The 19,698-nt window shown below is 43.9% G+C and overlaps 2 protein-coding genes and 1 long non-coding RNA gene across 6 annotated transcripts in view; 1 reads left to right on the forward strand and 2 right to left on the reverse strand.

Moving 5' to 3' along the window:
- PATJ (PATJ crumbs cell polarity complex component) overlaps positions 1 to 3,463 on the reverse strand; it is a 141,031-nt gene extending 137,568 nt beyond the window's left edge. For 3 of the 4 annotated variants that reach the window (XM_030226602.2, XM_030226601.2, XM_030226603.2), the window contains exon 1: positions 3,344 to 3,463. The gene's annotated coding sequence lies outside the window, so the exon portion shown is untranslated. The remainder of the gene's footprint in view (positions 1 to 3,343) is intronic. The other variant, XM_018912523.3, reaches the window with a different exon arrangement.
- A 781-nt stretch (positions 3,464 to 4,244) lies between these two features.
- Positions 4,245 to 6,209, reverse strand: LOC108961810 (uncharacterized). Its single transcript, XR_007778159.1, has 2 exons — positions 6,070 to 6,209; positions 4,245 to 5,228 (listed from the first exon to the last, which is right to left on the reverse strand). It is a non-coding gene; the product is annotated as an uncharacterized LOC108961810 (long non-coding RNA).
- Positions 6,100 to 19,479, forward strand: TM2D1 (TM2 domain containing 1). Its single transcript, XM_009088775.4, has 6 exons — positions 6,100 to 6,312; positions 7,593 to 7,666; positions 10,155 to 10,263; positions 14,526 to 14,617; positions 17,327 to 17,400; positions 18,604 to 19,479. Exons 1-6 carry the CDS (start codon positions 6,194 to 6,196, stop codon positions 18,712 to 18,714), a joined length of 579 nt encoding a protein of 192 aa, XP_009087023.2. The 5' UTR covers positions 6,100 to 6,193; the 3' UTR covers positions 18,715 to 19,479.
- The last annotated feature ends 219 nt before the right edge of the window (positions 19,480 to 19,698 follow it).

Genomic DNA, 19,698 nt, shown 5'->3' on the forward strand with positions numbered 1-19,698 from the left:
TAAATTTAAGGAGAAGATTTATAGGTAAGAGATCTTGGCTCCATCGAGGCAGAAGTTCCCTGGAGAAGGAGGTACAAAACAGGAGGAAAAAAAAAGATTAAAGAAAGTTTCAGCTTCTTGCTTGAGCTGCTCCAAGTGTCCCTAAGAGCCACTTGTGCCAGTGGATGCCCAAGTGGATCTCAGGTGATATAACTGAATAACAGTTCAAGTTTACACAGCACTTTGGGGTTCCTCGTGATCAGAGCTGGCCTCCAGACAGCTTGCAATGCTTTTTACTGATTTTTTTTTTTGTACAATATGTTAAAACCACACTCAGTATTTCTTTACTCTCCTTTCTTCCATAAGAGAATGGGGAGGAAAAAATTAAAGCAAACAGCTCCTTATGGTGTGATGGGATCCCTGAAAATACAAACTAATTTAGAGTTTTCCAGTCAGGGATAATTGAGGACTGGTCTCTAAGACCTGCTTTTGGGCACCAGAGAAACTCACAACTCCATGTATTATTGATCTCTGTGTTTAAGAGCCCAAACAATTTATCATTAAACACTTTCCAAACACACTCTAAGTCCAGGCAGAGTGTCAGCATCAGTTGATATATTAGAAAGTCCATTCCTAGGCATTAATTTTGAAGAATGATGCAATACACTTTGGTTTGTCCTGTTAAAATCAGCTCATGCTCTCCACATCCCAGCTTCAGTCTCCAACTCCTACGGATGCTTATTTATCTTACTGGAAACTTCAGTTCAACATTTGTGCCACAACTTCCAACATAACCATAAAATCATCGAGAAAATGACGAATTTCAGGAGGTTGAGTGTTGTGTAACCCCAGAACAGCATGCAACTGGGGTTCCACTGTCTTCACTTCTGAGAGCTGAACCCAACACATCCGAGGGAGTCGGAAAGCTTCTGAAGGTTTTGTATGAAATCCCAAGACTTGGATCTTCTTCAAAAGCAGCACAAGGAGAAAGGAATTCCCCCATGCTGGTGCCAGCAGAGGGTCATCAGAAGAGCTGAAAGGTTCAAGTCTTCCATTGCCATCACCCCCCTGCCACTTGCATGGAGACATGGAGCACTCAGCTCTGGCACATCCCAGAGCCAGAGGGGAGCACGGCATCCCAACATCCCACCAGCAGCCTTGACAAACAGCTGCCCTCCACAAAGGGCTGCTGGAAGCTGGAAATTGAGGGCTTTGCTGCTGGAGGAGGACACAGTTCAGCAAGCACAGATTCTTCTGCCCCTTTTTCCCCACCCATCCACAGCCACCTCTGCCCCATGTCCTTCAACCCAGGCACCAACAACCTGCATCCCTCCAGGAAAAGTCCAGCCTTATGGGATGTTCTCCCCACCCAGCCTGGCTGGAACCTTGGGGGATATTAAAGCCCACAAGTGCCTAACTAACTGCTGCTGTTTCTCAAAGGCTTCTAACACAACCAGCCTCAGCAGCCAAAGGGTTCATCCCGATCCAAAGTCACCTTTCTGCACTAATGCAGTTGGAATTTTTCCTGGCCCTGTTATGAGTGACTAATACAGTGCATATCATCCTCCTCATCACAGAGACCTCTGACTCGGAAAATTTCAGTTTAAAGGTTGATAAAAGCAAAAGCAAGGGAAAACAGCATTTGTTAGTGTGATGTTAATCCTAAATTGTCCTAATATGCCATCAGCTGAACTTCAGATATCCAAAATTTTATAGTTTACATGCCATCAAGTGACTCCCTACTGTGAAAAACCACTATTTTAACATGTGTTTTGCTCAGTTTTACTTATACTGTACAGAAAAATTCAGTCAGACCAAGCCCAGCACATACACACCCTTCCTCTGAAACCACCTCTGCTCTGTGCAATGCTGCAGGATTTACAAAAATGCTGTTGAGCACACACTGACTGCTCCAGGCACTTGACAGAAGGAAAAAATTTGAATGCTTCTGTGAGTACCTGAACGCTGATACACCACACATTTCCAAGGTGCAGTGGGTCACAGCTAAATATTGCTGAAAAGAAAAAATACTGCGTGGGCAGGCTGAGTTTTACACCTGATTAGTGACTACAGGAGGAGGAAAGTGAAGAAAACTCAGCACTCTGCACCTGTGATTACCAGTTTTGGTGTAGATCAAGAGGAGCCTCACTCACTCTCCAGGCATGGTAACTTCAGCAAGCAGAACCTGAATTCCTGTGGACTTCAGCCTCCAGGGAAGCGCTGGTGTGGGTTCTCTGCTGTCTGACAGAAGTTAGAGCTCATGCCAAAGCTGCTCTCCACCAAGCAAAAACATGGTCTCAGAAACCTGTTCTCATGGAGAACTCCTTTCCAGTAGCTAAATATTGTCATTCTCAGTAAATCCTAGGTACTTTGATGGCTGTGTGCACAAGTAACAAATCATTTCACAGGGAACAGAGCTGTTAGACCTGGAACCACGCTGATCTTCCAAGGGTCACAAATCAAAAAGGAATGCGGAAGAACTGTGTTCCCATGAACCACCCGTAAACAAAGTAAAAACCTGCTCTGCTAAGAATCCCTGGGCTGACAGGCGCTGGATGGGAAGTGTTGCAACAGGTGTGTTACTTCCCTGCTCTCCTTCCCCTGAGCCAGCCTCTCCAAGCAATGGGAACTGTTTGCACAACAACACAACACCAGGATGATTCCAGTGCCATGGAGAGCCCTTGGCTGCCAGTGGGAGTCACTCAGCCCTGCCCTGTCTATACCAGGCTCTCAAGGACTTGTCGAGGTCCCTGGTGCCAGCAGGCCTTTCACAGGGGGTTCTCTGGATGAGGGCAGGCTGGTACCCTGGCCATGGCTAGACTGGTTAAGCTGCTGTTTACAGGTCTGGCTCTGGAAGCAGGAGATGGTTGGAAACCCTTTGAGAATTCCAGGATGGGTCAGGTTGGAAGGAAACACAGCTGGGTCATCTGGTGCTCTAGCAGGGTCATCCCTGAGCATAAGGTACAGGATTGAGTCCAGATGGCTCTGGAATGCCTCCAGTGAGGGAAACTCCACACCCTCTCTGGACAATCAATTCCAGTGCTCTGCCATCCTCACAGGAAAAAAGTTCATCCTCACATCTAGGCAGAACTTCCTGGACATCAGTTTCTACCCACTGCCTCTTGTACTATTGCTTGGCACCACCAGGCAGAGCCCAGCTCCATCCTCTTGGCAGGCTGGAATACTTGTCACAGATAAACACAGGTTTTATCCCTTTTATATTTTCACGCACACATATCACCCAGTGATCCACATGGCCGTGTTCGAAGGGGAATTCACTCCTGCGGCGATCCCCGCCGACCGCCCGTGCCCCCCTCCCACCTCACCCCACCCCACGCGTGCCATCCCCGGGAGGCCGCGGTACCTGCGGGCGGGATGCGGGGTGCGGGGAGCTCGGGATGCCGGCAGCGGCGGGATGGCCGGCGGCGCTCACCTGGGCGGAAGCGGGAAGCGAGGGGCGATCCCGGCTCACCTGCGGCGCAGGAAGCCGGGGCGGCGCGGCAGGAGAGCCGCCTCCCGAGGGACGGCCGGCACTCGGCCCCTCCCGGCCCCGCGGGGCAGCGCTCCGCCGGGACACGGGCTCTGGCCGCCGCGGGAAGTGCAGCGCTGGCCTTTCAGAGCCGAAATTTACTTTGTAGTCCATTTCCAGGTGAGCCTGACCCGCCGGAGCTTGGATCTGCCGTGTGGCTTCCGGCCTCCCCAGTGAAGGCAAACCGTATGTGTAAATATTGGGGAAAAAAATATTTTTCACTTATTTGCGGCACATCGGTGTCCAGACTCAACGATACTCTGTGATTCTGTGTTTTGAACTCCCTACGGAGGGGCACGTGGAGCCGGCTTGGTGTGCGGGCTCTGCTCCCTTTGGACACAGGGGTGTAGATCCTCGGGTGAAGTGTGTGTAATAATATGGGTATAACAATATTTTTATAGTAATATGCTGTGCTCAGCCTCAGCAGTGCAGCCCCCACCACTTCACAGAAGGGAATGCCAAAAAACCATAGAAAAACTCGGATGGAGTAAAGGGATTGCAAGACTTCCCCCACAGCACCCAAAACACACAACGTCACTGTGCCTTCCAAGACACAGAATATTGTCCAAGATGGCAAGAGAAACAAAATTTTCCTCCTGCTACTCACAAAATAGTGAGCAGGCACCATTTTAATTGAAATTAACTGTGTGAACTGTGTGTGCTCTCTGAAACCTGTACATTAGTCTGCTTTCTGACTTACTAAAATTATATACATACACACATAAAATAGTCGAAATAAAGTCAATAAACACAATTTTTATTCTGCTACACAGTTTCACAAGCGTGTCTGCTGACCTTATACGGCCCCGTTGGCTGAACGGGGTAACAAGAGGTTTGGAAATCAATTTCTCATGAGTTCAGATTGATTTCCCCTCATTCTGGCACCCGTTTGGTTTCACTGAGCTGCAGCAGTGGCCTCAGAGCCATGACACGCTAAGAGCACACCACTCCATCCCCCTTGTGAAGGATCCCGAGCGCTCAGCTGCCCGGCCCCAACTCTCACTTTTAATTAATGTGGCGCTCGTGAGAAGTGACAATTTTCCTGACAGTGATGAACAGCGAGCGGTGTATTTATCCACGCGAGGGACGCGCCGCAGACACAAGAGCCAGGCGCTTTTCCCATCAGTGCACCTCTGTCTCCATCTCCGAGGGCTGAGTTCATCCCGGAGCGCGCTCCGGCCCTGCCCCTTCGCTTCCACTCGCTGAGAGGAGTATCAATTTTCATTTGCATGCTTTGCCTGCTGAACTCCAGGCTGCCAATTCAGTTTATGCGAAATCTCCCCAAAAGCTGTTAGATGGCAATATTTCACATTGCTGGCTGAGCTCTTTGTCAGCCATCCACACGTTTCAAATCCGCGTTTCCACGGATTCCTGGAGTATCTGGTACCTTCTTTGGTACTGACAGGCTCCAGACAAGTCACCATGCACCAAAATAATGCCCAGAAAACACAAAAGACTTCCAGAAAGGATGGGTAGTGATGATGTTCTCCTCACTACTATTTCAGAGTTGCTTTTCCAGCTTTTTCGGTTCGGTTTTCCAGCTTTTAGGCCCCTACTTGTTTTTCAGGAAATGCTTCTTGAGCAGATGTAAACTTGGGACAGTGGTGTTGCTTTTCCTGGGTGTGTTTAATCCAAAGGACCTCTCCATCTCCTGTAAACACTCCAGAATCCCTTAGCAGTTTATAAGTGGAAAACTGATGCCGTCAAACACCAGAGAAACCTGAAATAACCACAGTAGAAAAACAATGAATAATTGTCACGTTAGAATAGGGAAAGGTTTGTAATCACCACAAAATACCTTGTGAAGAGCAAATGCTGATGAAAAGCTTGCCTGCTCCAGGAATTCGGTATTCATTTAAAAATTGAAATAAAGAGCATTTTTAACAATGCAGTTTTATGTGAAAATAGGGTAAGATTTTCAAATTATTTCTTTAATCCGACTGCTGTGGGTGTGCAGGACACAGTGTCAGCAGGCCAGGCCCACCTGGATGACAGGGGATGCACCAGTCTGGGTTAATCAGGTTTGACAGGTCACGCCTTTAACTTCTGCTGGGCTTTTTCAACATATTTTTCAAGTTCCCAGCAAACTCCAGACAGCAGCAGGGACACCCAAAGGTGCGATTTCGCTGGGTGGGACAATGCTAAAGCGTGGGTGTTTGGAAGAGCGGGGAGGGTTCACCTCACCCGACCCTGCCGCTCGGTTGAGGACGAGTCCTGCCCGCGGTGCCGGCTCCCGGAGCGGTCCCAGCCCCGCTGCGGGAGCCGCTCCAGGGCTCCTCACGGCTCCCCTCCATCCCACACCGCGCCGGGGCCGCGGGCCCTCACACCTGACATCTTGAGTGCGGGCAAGCGCGGGGCCGGTGCCGGCGGCGGGCGCGGCCATCTTTACTCGTGGCGCGACCTCGCCCGGCCCAGCGCCGGGCCCTGCCAGCGCCATCTTGAGTGAGGGCGCGCTCTGCCCTCAGCGCGGCCTCGCTCGCCATATTTAATGAGGTCACCCCCCCACCCCCACCACCGCTCAAAAAACCCCCTCAAGCCCCCCCAAAAAGCCTGACCCGTACCCTCAGCAAGCCACGAACACCCCGGGATCCCTCTCCGTTTCTCCCCGCAGGCAGCGCAGACTCTCCCCGCGGCAGGGCCGCTCCGCTCCTCCCCGGGTCAGCTGACGGCGGCGGCGGTCCCGTCATGGCCTCCCGGAGCGGCGCGGCTGAGGCGCTGGTCCTGCTTCTCCTCTGGTTCGCAGTCCTGGAGGGAGCAGCGGGCTCGGAGCCGCCGCCTAAGTGCGAGGACCTGCGGCTGGGGCAATATCCTGAGCGGGGCCGGGGTCGGATCGGGGGCGGTTGTTGTGGCGGTGGGCCCGATGTGAGGGGGGACAGCGCTTGTGGGGAGGGGAGGGTGCGATGGGGACCTTGGGGTGCCGGGCAGGCCGGGGGGGTCGGGGAATGCCTCAGGGTGGGAGCCCCGAGGGGGTCTCGGCTGGCAGGAGAGGGACGGGGCTCCTCAGGGCGCGGGAATTGAGGACACGGCCTTAAGCCGCGCCAGGGGATTGTTCAGGTTGGACATCATGAGGAATTTCTTCACAAAAAGGGTGATAAAGCATTGGAAGGGGCTGCTCAGGGGTGTGGCGGAGTCCCCATCCCTGGAGGTGTTCAAAGAACGACTGACTGTGGCACTCAGTGCTCTGATCTGGGTGACAAAGAGGGCATCAGTCACAGGCTGGACTTGATGGTCTCAGAGGGCTTTTCCAACCGAATTAATTTTGTGATTTCTGGTGGTACTGTGTGTGCCCCAGCACGTGCTTGGGGTGTCCTTCAAAGAAATTACCATGGGATGAGAGGGCCCACTCTGCCACCACTCCGCCTTGTTTATTATTTGCAGGAGCAAGATGTGGAGACTTTGCCATTTTTTTCAGGAAATAATGTGTTTCTGTGCCCTGCGCAGCTCCGAGGAGCAGGAGGTGCGAGGCTCCTGGCTCTCCAAGGCACCTCTTGCCCTCCTCAGAACATACTGGTTGATGGCAGCTGACAGTTTTTGATGATCAAAAGTGTCAGGAAAGCAAATCTTGGAAAAGCTTGCTTCATCTCCTGCTTTACTTGGCTGTGGGAGTTGAGACCTCTGGAAGTCAGTTCCTTCTGAGTTTGTTCCTGCACCAAATTCCTGGCGTTTCAGATGCTCATTTTTACGCATTCGTTGAATTTTTTGTGTTCCTGTATATTAAATTTCTTCAACCAAATGCCTCAATTTCAAGGCACTGTGATATTTAAATAAGGGAACAAGACCAGATGACGCGTGTGCTACCTTGTTGCCTCCAAATACAGAGGCTGTGACTGATAAATATTGTAGTTCCTTTAGGTTGTGCTGACTGCAGCACTAATTAAACGTGGGGCTTATGCGATATATTGGTATATTAAATTGGATTAGCAGATTTGCTGCATGGTAATGTGCTGCTCCTCTTATGGGGGATGGGTAGGCACCAACATCAAGGTGCATCTTAAATCCTCGGGGTTTAAAGAGGGTGGAATAAATTACTGTTAAACCTGTTGTAGTGTTTGATATGAAAATTGTTTTCCTCAATTACCTGAACATATATGTGTGATGAGCCTAAAATAGACAATAGCACACAAGAACCAATGAATTGCACAAATCACACAGCATATGGTAAGGATTTCTAACTTATATATTGATTAACTACGTTTTTTTGAAGGAAGTGTTCAATTTACCCGTTAGTGTATCTACTTGATGAGCTTTATAAAAGATGGGATTAGTAATATCATTAGTCTGAAAGCCCAAAACACTCGTGTGGATTGGGTGCTTTACTAAACAGGAATAAATACTCTGTCTCTGATTGGTACTTTTGTAAGTGAGGTTTCTGGTAAATCTCTTCAATGTATGTTACACCCTTTAGGCTCTGTCCTGCACCACTGTGATTAAAACAAACCATTCCTGTCATACTGATTTTGCATGTAATTATTAAAAGAATTGACATGTGACAGAACAGCCTTCAAAATCTTCTAATTTTTAAGGGTTTTTTCCTTAAGGCAACATAGTGCATTCCATCATCACCAGGTTTTGGTGCATGAGGCTCTATTTTGAAAGCACATTTATTTGATGTTCAGTTCTGACATACTTCAGAGCACAACAGAAAAATTCATAACTTGATTACTTATTTTCCTACCTGTGCTTAACTTCTTTGATGTTTCCAGGCATTGAAATAAATGGTCTGTGTTTGATAGCAGAGCAAGTTCTCTTTATGTGCACCCCTGTTTTAAAATCATGGAATTACAGAATGGTTTGGGTTGGAAGGGACCTTAAACCTCATCCAGTGCCACCCCTGCCATGGGCAGGGACACCTTCCACTGTCCCAAGGTGCTTCAAGCCCTGTCCAACCTGGCCTGGGACACTTCCAGGGATGGGGAGCCCACAAAATTCATGTGTGTTCATATTTTGCTTCCTCTAAGTGCTGAATGACTTCTGGGATAGTGAAAGTTTTCCAAATAATTTCAGACACTGGATGTAAATATTTTGTACAATGGATCCTTTAAATAAAGTTATTTCAGTTCTTTCCATCATTTTAACATTGGGTCCCTGACTATTAGGGGCAGTCAGAGACCAGAAAAAATACTGCACAGTTTGAGATAGATCATAACTCAAGATTATCAATTGTTAAACTAATTACCATGCAATTGTATTTAATACACTGCACTTTTGAACAGGAGATAAGCTTCAGAGTAGAACAAGTTGCTGAATTAATTAGCACTGTTTCTTTGTGTAGCATTTTTACACACACACACCACTTTTTACATTGTCCTCACGGTATTTGAGTTGCTGATTTGCAGTATTACCTAAGTAATAGAAATTTAATTTCTGGATCATACTTGAAGCATTGCAGTTTCTGATCACTTTCTGTGATCCTTCTCCCAGACAAACAGGGGTTTAATTCAAAGCAGCAAAGTGGCGTCATTGAGTAGAAGGTTTGGAGTTTTTGGAGCGACACTGAGAAGAAAACTGTGGCCTCTCCTGTACCTATATATTTTAACTGTGTTGGGTTTCTTCTAATAATGGAAAAAACTTCCTTGTTTAATTTACTTTACAAGAAATAATGTACAAAAATAATTATTTTTTTAATTGCCTTAGATTAAGCACACTGATCAGTAGCATCATGGAATGATTTGGGTTGGAAGGGACTTTAAAGATCATCTCATTTCACCCTCTGCCATGGTCAGGGATGACTTCCACTATTCTAGACTGCTCCAAGTCCTGTTTAACCTGGCCGTGGACACTTCCTGGGATGGGGTATAAAATCCATGTAAGATTTCATAGCAGTTAAGTCCACACATAACTCAAATATTATTTTATTTTTTGGCCCTATGCAATATGGATAGGCATTAAAAAAATCCATCTCTTGCCCATGTGCATTACTGGAAAATCTGGAAGGAATGTTAAACCTGGCTTGCAGTTTTGTTGGAATTGACCAACAGGTCTCACAAGTACTGAAAGCTGACAGAAAGTGGGTAAAGGACAGATATTTTTTCCTTTAAAACAACAGACTGCAGCATTGGAGAGTGACTAATATTCTGGTAATACATTGCAAACTTTAGCAGGTGTGACTTTCTGCTGTGATTTCCACTTTGGTTCCCCCAAGAGTCAAGAAAAATGGAATAATTTGGGTAGAAAGACCCTTCAGGAAGTTGCATAGTCCAACCTCCTGCTCAAAGCAGTGTTGGCACTGAATTCCAACCAGGTTGCTCAGGGCTTTGTGCAGTCAGGCCATGAAAACCTCCAGGGTTGGTGATGGCATGACTTCTCTGGGCAGCTGGTTCCAATATTTGACTGTTGTCATGATGAAAATGTTTTCTATAAGTCAGCTTCAGATTTCTCATTGACTCATATTGAAACCAGAGTGGAAATTACAACAGAATTGGGGCAGCAATTAGGTTTGTATGTTTTGCTTAAAATGTAGCAAAGAAAAACTACAAGTTAGTCGTAGGACTGGCTTAAAAAAGTATTTTAAACAAGTAATTGTGTGTGAACTGTGCTTTGTATCAAGACTTGCACAGTAGAACTTAATTTGTTTCACTTGTGTGTAGTCAGAAAACTGCTCTGAGTGTCAGTTACTGCTTAATATCAAATCATTTTTTGTCCTCAGTTCAGTGTCTGCCAGCACCAAATATTACTTGCAAAGATCACCTTGGCATAGAGAAAGTCTTTTCGGGACTTGAAGTTGGATTTTACAAGCCCATTGAGTGTCGCAATGTGTGAGTACTCTTTGGTTGTGAAAAACTGAAGTTTGTCCAAAATTGTATGATGTATTGGCAGAAGGAAAATAGAAGTAAGACAGAACCGTGCACATTCTGCCCAGTAGTTAATCCTCTAATAAACACTACAAGGATGCAACACAGGGTCATGGCAAGGGTTGGGCTGGGAGGGACCTTAAAGCTCTTCTCATTCCATCCCCCTGCCATGGCCAGGGACGCCTTCCACTAGACCAGGCCACTCTAAATGTGCACGTTCAGAGGGAAATCTGTCAGTCTGTCCTTTTTTTCTTGTTGTTTGGTTATGTTTGTGTCTCTGCTTTACCTTATTCTTTTACCTTTGCTTTACCTCGTACTTCAGCTTGACAAAATTTTGCTCCAAATGCTGTGACCACATTTCACATGTGCTTAAAATCAGCACAGTTGCTGGAAGGAGCTGTTGGGGACACCCTCCATCCCCTTCCCTGACAGACCCCAGGACATGAGGGAGCTGCCCTGGGTTGGAGCTGCCTTGGATCAGTTCCCCAGTTTGAGTCACAGTTCAGTGGCTTCAAGTGCTCGTGCCAGCGCAGGGATGAGGGTGACTCAAGGATAAAACAGAGAGGACAAAGGAGGACTGGACAGGGCTGTGCTGCTCAGTGCTTCACGCCTGTTTAAAGCCGCCTGTAGCTGCAGCTGAAGTTCTATGATGCATGAATTTTAGGGGAGCTTCAGGACCTCCTCAGTTCCCCCCAAAATCTGTAACAGAGACTCTTTCTATATTGAAACAACTTTTGTGTTTAATCCAATCCACCGTGTCTATTAAGAGCCTGTTTCTGGTACATGAATGATGGACCTCCTTTTTGTAAAGGACATTGTGAGTGATGGAGAGCTCTGGATACCAATAAATGTTCCAACTGGCCAGTGCTAATGATCAGCCAGCACCTGTCACTGCCATTTGTTTCCTCTTTTTCTGGGATTCACACTGGAACCTTTCTCTTTTGTCCTACTGGAATCTTTGGGAATTAATACTGGATGCCTCCCTAGCACTCTGATGTGCTACTTGCTGCTCAGTAATTTGCCTAACTCAGAAGTACAGCTCTGCCTCTTAGTTTCATAAATATTTTCTCTGTATTTAGTCTTCTCAGCAGTCAAAGCTCAGCAAACTGAAGAAAACATATTATTACATCTAATCAGATTTAAATGCCAGCAAAGTAGACGTCAGTCACATTTTTGTCCAGAAACAATTGTGTTTCAGTCCCATCTGTGATGGGGGCTGAGGAGAAGATGAGCTATACTAGTTTAGTGAAATTGCTTCCTCTTTAAATTAGATGGTAATTTCTATGTTTGGAGGTTTTTTGTATATTATTGGTTTAGTATATTTTCTAGAAACACTTTTTAAAGGTAGCTTTTCTTTACATTTATCTATTAAAATCCAGGTCTGTAGGCAGAGAAATGTCTTCCTTACTACAATATCTGTTACTTGATCATGACTGTTATTTATAATGAATAATCAATGGTTGCACTGCCAGAACAACTCGTTGTGACTTTTCCAGTCCCTCAACTGTTGGTATGGCAGAAAGAGAAGAAGATCCTTTTTGGACTGAAAATTCCAGTAAAATACAACTGTGAACGTAGATAGAATTACATAAGGATGTCCTTCTTAATGTCCTAAACCAGTAAAAAATGGCAGCAAGATTAATATCACCATCCTTCATCTGTACACTTATTTAAAAAGTGGGCCAGTCACTGACAGACCTTTTATGAGACACTTTGAATGCTACCTAAGTGTTAGAAATATTGTCTTAAGCATGAATCTCCAGCTCACTATTACAACAATAGCCCTGCATTTTCTACTGGTTTTTGGAGTTTGTTCAGCATCATACTGAGTTGTGGTAGCAACTGTAATTGTAGAAATAACTGCACATCATTTGGCCAGAAAAAGAGTATGAGAAGGCATCTTCCCGTGGCAAGATTGTCCCAGCATGGGGACAGCAGGTGAATCTCCATCCCCAGCTTTTGTGAAGGACAAATCAGCAAGTTGTTCTTAGCCAAAACTGTAATTTAGTTTTGGCTAAGTTCTGAGGTCCAGTTATTTTAGAGCAAAACCTGGAGATGTTACATGTTTGTGTGAGTGAATGTGTTAAAGTTCAGGAATCCTAGTAATAATTGAAGGAAAAGCTTGTAAGGTTGTTCCAACAAAGTACTGGGAGTCAAGATTGCTTAGGTTTGGCTTCAGTCTGATGTTTTGGAGGTAGATCTTATTTTTTGGCCAAATTCTAGAATACCCCAGATTGGCATTACCATATATTTTATTTAATATGTGCAGACTCTGATGCTGCAGAGTGGAAATGTCCATTGCTCCCTGGCCATTCCAGGGCAGGAGGCCATGGAATGATTCTCTGTGGAATTAATGGGGTTCAGTGTGGACAGGTCTTTGAGCAGAGCCAAGAGACTCTGAAAGAGCAACCTACAGCAGCACCTGCTCTTGTCAACTGCTGTGGAAGAGCTGGGAGGAAAAGTTTTTAACGTGGCAGCTGGAAGAAATGCATGCAGAAAAGATAAAGGTTGGATGAGGCTGAGGAGCAAGAGAAAATCAAAAGAGGAACTGACAAGAAATTGCATCTTTTTACCCAATTGTAGAAATTCCTTTAGATGCTCGGGACGTGTCATTTTCCTACTCACTGGTTTACTCTTTGTGCATGTTTTTGTCTGAAGAAGTAAGGCAAAGGAAACAGCAGAGTGGGTGCAGCCTTGTTTGTTACAGTGTTCTCATGCTTCCCCTTCATACTGGATTTCTTCTGCCTGTCAGTTTGATGTTGATGAGGTTGCAGAAACTGTTGTGCTTTCAGAGGCATCTCGGTGCATAGGCAAGGGCTCAGTTTATTACTAGCTGTGATCAGGAGCAAAATTAAAACGTGTTCCCATTTTTTATGTAACAGCTCTTTTTATGCTTTAGTGTCCTTGGAGGGCTGTTGACACTTTGTAGTTGATAAACAATTTCCAACAGTTTACCTCAAGTTTTAAATAATCCCATTAGTGTTCTTTACAGTGGAAACAAGACAGTTCTAAAGATGATAATTTACGTTACATTAGGTTCCTGGAATGCCCTGTGTGTTCCGTGATGCTAATAAACACCAAGTAACAAATACTGAGGTAAAAGTCATGGTTTAATCACTTAATGTTGCCATTAGGTTTTAAAGTCAGCAAATTTAGATAATAAGCAAAAAAGGTAGGTCTCCACTTGGCATTGAAAATGCTTAATAAAAGCGCTTGGACTTTTGTCAGCTACTGTCTTTTTGAGACTGTTTTATTCAACTGTCAACCAAGAGTTTAATTTGGGCCTATTAAATAATTGCTGGCACGTAGTGGTGCACGTATCAAAACAGTGAATTACTGAATATTTTTCAGTTCTAATTACATTTGGGTTTGCTGTTCAGGAGCTCGCTGTTGGCCGAGGCAGCAGTTCCAGCATTGAGAGCAATATGTTTTTAGCTCCCTTATTAGTGCAAGGTTCTCCAGCAGGGACTGCACTTACAGGTGGTTTGGTGGCTGCATCGCTCCAGCTGTTGGCAAGAATGGTTCCAATTAGGAGAAGTCTGAAAAAGTCTGTTCTATCTGTTTATTTTGTATGACTAACCATGGGAAGCTTGACTTGAGAGTGCCTCTCTACCCCCCGTGCATCTCTGTGCTGTCAGCAGTTCTTTTCATTGTGACTTTGTGCCATTTACAGTGTAATGAGTGAATCCAAGACTTACTCTTTTTGTTGAATCCTTCCTGCAGCTTCTTCAGCCGGTGGCCATGGTTCATTTCTCCTTCAGATCTCGTGGCAATTACTGTCTCTGCTGACATCTCACCTGCCTGTCCTGTTCCTCTCCATTTGGCTGTGTGTGAGACTAATGCCTGCAGACAGTATTCACACACCTCCTGCCTTCCTGGGCTTGTCTCAGTAGGGCTGAACTGTTAGGAGCTGCTCTGTGAAGCTGGGGACGGATCAGCAACTGAATTATGTCTTGACAAGAAATCATCATTTAGTTTCAGGATAATCTGTATTCTGTAGGAGTGCAGTTGAGTTGCAGCAGCTGAGGTTCCTTTATGGAGGATGCCTTCCCAGTTTGAAAGCTTAACATTATCAATTCCGTGGCCGTTAATTGAAGATAAATAACAAGTCTGTTGTTTTTATTTAAAACCAGAGCAGCAGGAAAATGAGTCACTACTTTAACAGTCAAAAGTATGAGTGGATATATTTTGCTGTCATTATCTACATTGCTTGTTTCTTTTGGCAGAAATGGATACTCCTACAAAGTGGCAGTGGCTCTGTCCTTATTTCTTGGATGGTTGGGAGCAGATAGATTTTATCTAGGATATCCTGCATTAGGTAAGTTTATTCCTTAATTTTTTCTTTGAGGTAAATCTTATTCTTATGACTGACTTGTGTGTGTATACTCTTATTTTGAGTAATGAAGGCTGACAGTCACAGTTTTAATATTTCAAACTAGAATCCTTACTTCATGGTCAAGTGAGACAAAGTGCTGCATTATCCTCAGCCTGCTCTTCTGTTGGAGTGGTGACAAATGGAGATGTAGTGTCCAGCAGATAAAATCCTAATAAGCAAATGTGGTTATTGCTACTCAAAGTTTTGCTTTGCATTGATGTTTTATCACAGCATTTTTTTGTGTGGCACTGGAGAAGAAGTGGCTTTGCCTCACGTGCCAGCCTTAAATGAGACTTGACTTCACCAGGAAAAAAATGGACAGATTTTACAGTAAACCTGGTGTTCTGGGAGATGGAATTTATTCTGGCAAATGCACACCTTCAGGATAACTCATGGTATTAATAACAATTCTGCAGAAGCTGGGACTTCTAATAAAACCTCTCTCTGGTTTTTAGGACCTCATTCCCAGGATGATGGTGCCACTGGCTTTTAAGTAATGGAAATACCTTACTATGCCAGGACTGCCCTCACTGGCCTTGTTTCTGAGCTGGACAAAGGGAGTGAATTTAAGTATAGATAGGATGAAGCAGTGATGTGGAAAAAGCTGTATGTGTTGCTGTCACTTCAGCCAGAAATTTTGAGTTTCTGCCCATTAAATGCCAATTCTTTTAAATGACATTATCTGTCCTTTTCTATAATCTTGATTTACATCCATGTCTTTCATCTCTTGGATTCTGTAATTAGCATTTACTTTGTGCATCTGTGTCACAAAAAGATACATTTTTGAAAGCAGTCAATAAGGTGCATTATTTAATTGTACCACTGGATTTGGAATAATAATTTGCAGTAATTATTTTTAATATATTGTGGTACTATAGATTCATAAATCCTCCAATCTTTTGTAGAAGATCTTTGTGGCTAATGCTTTAACCCTACTGGATTATACTGTAGCCAGTAGCCAGAGTTAATATTTAAAATTAAACTCTTCCAAAGCCAGATTTTCAATCTTTTGAAAAGCAAATAGGTAAGAGTAGAAAAGAATAAAACTCAACCCATTGGATTCCTTTACAGTGGCTGATTAGGGATTTCTTAGGTCATCTGTGCCTTGGCAGAAAATGGTTAAGAAAGGTTAATGGCATTGAAATCTTTTTTGCAAGTGTAACGAAGACTGTAAGTGCTCTTTGGTTTATTTTTTCCCCTTTTCTTTTGTTTAAAGAGCACACAAATACAAACAAGCTATTGAGTATAAAGAAATCAGGAAGGCAACCTCTTCCTCTCCCACACACTGTGAACCAAACCAGGAGTTATTACTGTAGAACAACACTATTTTTTTCCTCTGTGCTTTAGAGCAGTTTATTTTCTCAGTGTGATCTGCTTGTAGGGAGGGAAGTGAGGAGGAAGAAAAAAAGATAACTTTACCCTGCACTCCAGAAATAAATGCCAGGTTCTGAAACAGTTCTCCTCCATCCATTCCTGAAGTAAAGTGGAGGTGCAGCAGTGGTAAGAAATCTGCTGGGTTCCTAAAATCCCAGCTGGCATGTGCCAGGGACAGGGACACCTTCACTGGATCAGCTTGTGCAGAGCTCCATCCAGCCTGGACACTCCAGGGATTCAGGGGCAGTCACAGCTTCTCTGGGCACCTGTGCCAGGGCCTACAGGGGAGGATGCACATGGACTTCTCTTCCATGGGAGGCAAATCCAGGCAGTGGGATGCTCTTCCTGCAGGGATGCAGTTCCTCCCCTCCTCTGCCCCCTGTGCAGCCCCAGAAAGAGCCCTGTGGGAGAGGAGGTGCTTTGTGGGACACGTTGGAGCTTTGGAGAGAGGGGATTAACCAAGATCTTCCCCTGAAATAATGCTCAATAATGTATTGTTCTCTCTGGATTACATTCATTGTACAAGAAACTATCAATATAAAAAAAATAAATTTAAGCCAGCCTCTTTTTTCTGAAGGCATTTTCCAAATGAAGTCTGCCTTGCAGGACAACTTCCAATAAAAAAAACATTCATCTGTCAGTTGCTATTCCCACATATTTTCTATTAATCTTTCATTTATTTGTATAAAACCAAACATTTTTGAATACCAGTTAAAAAGCAGTGTTTATATATTTTTAATATATATTCAAAAGAAATTCATATTTCAGCAAAAATATAAAATTATACAAAGGATTGTTTTGCAAAGTTGCATGTTCTGAAAATCAAATCAGTATGTGCTGCAACTCATGAGGTAGTAGAAAGTCTCTTTCTATTCAGAAGTAAATTTTTAACCTCAAATTGGGATTTTTCTGTCTATGCCTCAGTGAAAGGAATATTTCAGTAACCTGATTATCAGCTTTTGCCTTTCCTTGTTTAAGAATATTTAGATGTTAAAAACTGTTAATATTTAAAATCTTTAAAGTGTGTTCAGGATGTAGAAATACAAATATGTGGTTTGGTTTTTTCCCTAATACTTAAAGAAGTTTAACTGTGGGTCTTCTGCTTCTAGATAGATGCATATATATATATATATATATATATATATATATATATATATATATATATATATAAACACACACATTTTGTGGGGTGAGGGGAGAGTTTGGATGTGATTGCCACCCGTGATGAAATCCCAGAGATTGCTTAAAGCTACATTAAATTTTACTTTTCTTTTTTAGGTTTGTTAAAGTTCTGCACTGTAGGGTTTTGTGGAATTGGGAGCCTAATTGATTTCATACTTATTTCAATGCAGGTAAGTCAGGGCTTTCAAAACAAGGTACAGATCTGTGTTTTTTAAAGCTTTGATTTGATTACTAACACTTTGTTAGCATTTTGGCCTTAAGAACTGGATATTGAAAAATCAAGGCATTTATTTTGGCTCTGTTTGTAGATTGGTGTTGTAGAATATAGACACAAAATATCAATATATTTGCTGTTGGAATTAAAACTTAGATTAGCCATCTATAAATATTCACAATGAATAGCTTGGGAGCCATAGCACCAAAAATTCAGGTGGTCAGAACCTCTCTGTGTGAGGCAGAGTGTTGGACTCAGCATGGAATGTCCTGCTGCCCCCAGAACCCTCAGGTTCTGTGTTTGTTTGCCTGTGCTTTATGCTGATGAAAGAAGACATTGCCACTTCCATTTCCCACCTCTCCTGCAAACTCAAGTCCCTCCTCAGCAGAGAGCTGTGACTGAGGGATTCACGAGGGTTAAATCCCCAGCTGGGGTGACATCTTGTGACATCATGAAATTGCCAAATTGTTTTATTCAGCAGCGCAGCCATTTAGCTTGAATTGCAAATCGGCTGTGATGAACTCAGAATCCATTGTGCGTATGGGAGTTGTTTCTGTGGGTTTTCTAGGAAAATATTTTAAAAGTGGGCACTTTGGATCTGTCTTTTGTGTGCATTCTCAAACTCCTTTCTCTGCTCTCGCAGTGATCCTGCCTCAGAGCACTTAACAGATCCAGTTGAGAGTATCTTTCATCTCTCCTTGTTGATCTCCCTGGTGACTCCACATCAATTTAGCACTTCCAGAACAAAACCTCCATGATCTTTCCTCCTCCTCTTCATTCCTTACCTGTTCAGTATTTCAAAGACACTTGTCATCAGCCTAATTCTCTGCTGCCGACCTTCCTTTGTTCAGGAAAAGTGGTTTGGAGCCCACTCATTTGTTAGGCTGGTTTTGTGCCTCAAATCCTGGTCGGATTAGCCGAGTCCCAGTGCCTGGCTGTGTCATTTGGTTGATTAGAAGCCCAGGGGAAATGTTCCTTCTGAGACAGCGCTCGCTAAAACAGTTAAACTGCAGCATAACTTCAAAATAAATCTAGTTTCTGTTTGACTAATTAAGCATGACTAATTTTATGATGGGAAAATTAGCAGTAATTGAGACATTAGCACAAAGTATATATTTCACTTCATATTGAAAAGTCTTGCTTCTTTTTTCTGTTGCAGATCGTTGGCCCTTCCGACGGCTCCAGCTACATCATCGATTATTACGGGGCCAGACTGACCCGGCTCAGCATCACCAATGCAACCTTCAGGAAAATGCAGACCTATCCCTAATAGCCCTAACTCTGGCAGGGGGTGGCACAAACCCACAGGTGCAGCTGGTTTTTACAGCTGGATCCAGTGGCCCACTGGAATTGCTGAGGATTTACTGATTGCCCCTCGTCAGAACGGAATATTAAATGCACGGTGAACAAAGATGATAAAATGTGAAAGTTCCTCACAAAGTTTACCTCAAAGGTGGAACTTTGGGGCTGCTCTGTTTCTGGGAGCAGAGTTGCTGAGTTACATCATCTGTGAAACGTGCAGACTGTTGCAACTTGCGCTGATGTTGTGTCTGTGTCATATGGAGTGTTACAGAGAGCTGCAGAGAGAGTTGTTCATAATAAATATGCAGATATTTATTCCATTGAAATTTATAAGAGTTTTAACATGGATACACCTGGGGGTCTGTCCTTGTGGCAGTTTGGAAATTAACTTAAAAATCCCTAACCACACAAACTGCCTTTTTTTCCCCCATCCTGTTAAAACCCAAAGAGCCCTAAATCTTAGGCTGGTGTAGCCTGTGAAATTGGGTTAATTAAAACAATTATTTCTTTAAATTTTAGTCAAGTTGCAAAATTTGGTCAAGTTCTGATCAACAGTAGAAACATGGATGTGGAAAAAATAGAACTGTAGCTATCACAAAAAAAGAAGGGTGGATGTTGGGGTGCCCTGAGGTTAGAAAAACAAATAATTGTACTGCTTATTTTGATTTTTCTTTTCTTTCCTCTCTTGCAACCATCGATAGTGAAATAAATACCTTTTTTCTCCTAAAAATAATTTGGTGTGTGTGTGTTTTACAGCTACTGAGTGTCCAAAGAGTGAATTCTTCATACTACTAAAGCCCTTAAAAGGCTCTTTTTTGGGTCAGTTGTGTTTCAGTGCAATTCAGTATCTTTTGAAGCAGTTTGACCAAAGTCTTTTGGACAACCAGGATTTCACTGGATGTTTCTTTCAGGAAAAGTATGTACACACAGACAGAAAACATGTCAACAAAAT

The sequence above is a fragment of the Serinus canaria genome, chromosome 8, assembly GCF_022539315.1.
Source record: "Serinus canaria isolate serCan28SL12 chromosome 8, serCan2020, whole genome shotgun sequence".
In the NCBI taxonomy this organism is placed as follows: Eukaryota; Metazoa; Chordata; class Aves; order Passeriformes; family Fringillidae; genus Serinus; species Serinus canaria.

Excerpts from the sequence above, each read along its gene's own strand:
- TM2D1 (XM_009088775.4), top strand. The coding sequence starts at position 6,194 with ATGGCCTCCCGGAGCGGCGCGGCTGAGGCGCTGGTCCTGCTTCTCCTC. Across the intron at positions 6,313-7,592 it reads GAGGACCTGCGGCTGGGGCA|ATATATGTGTGATGAGCCTA; the intron begins ATATCCTGAGCG and ends AATTACCTGAAC. Across the intron at positions 14,618-17,326 it reads TCTAGGATATCCTGCATTAG|GTTTGTTAAAGTTCTGCACT; the intron begins GTAAGTTTATTC and ends TTTCTTTTTTAG.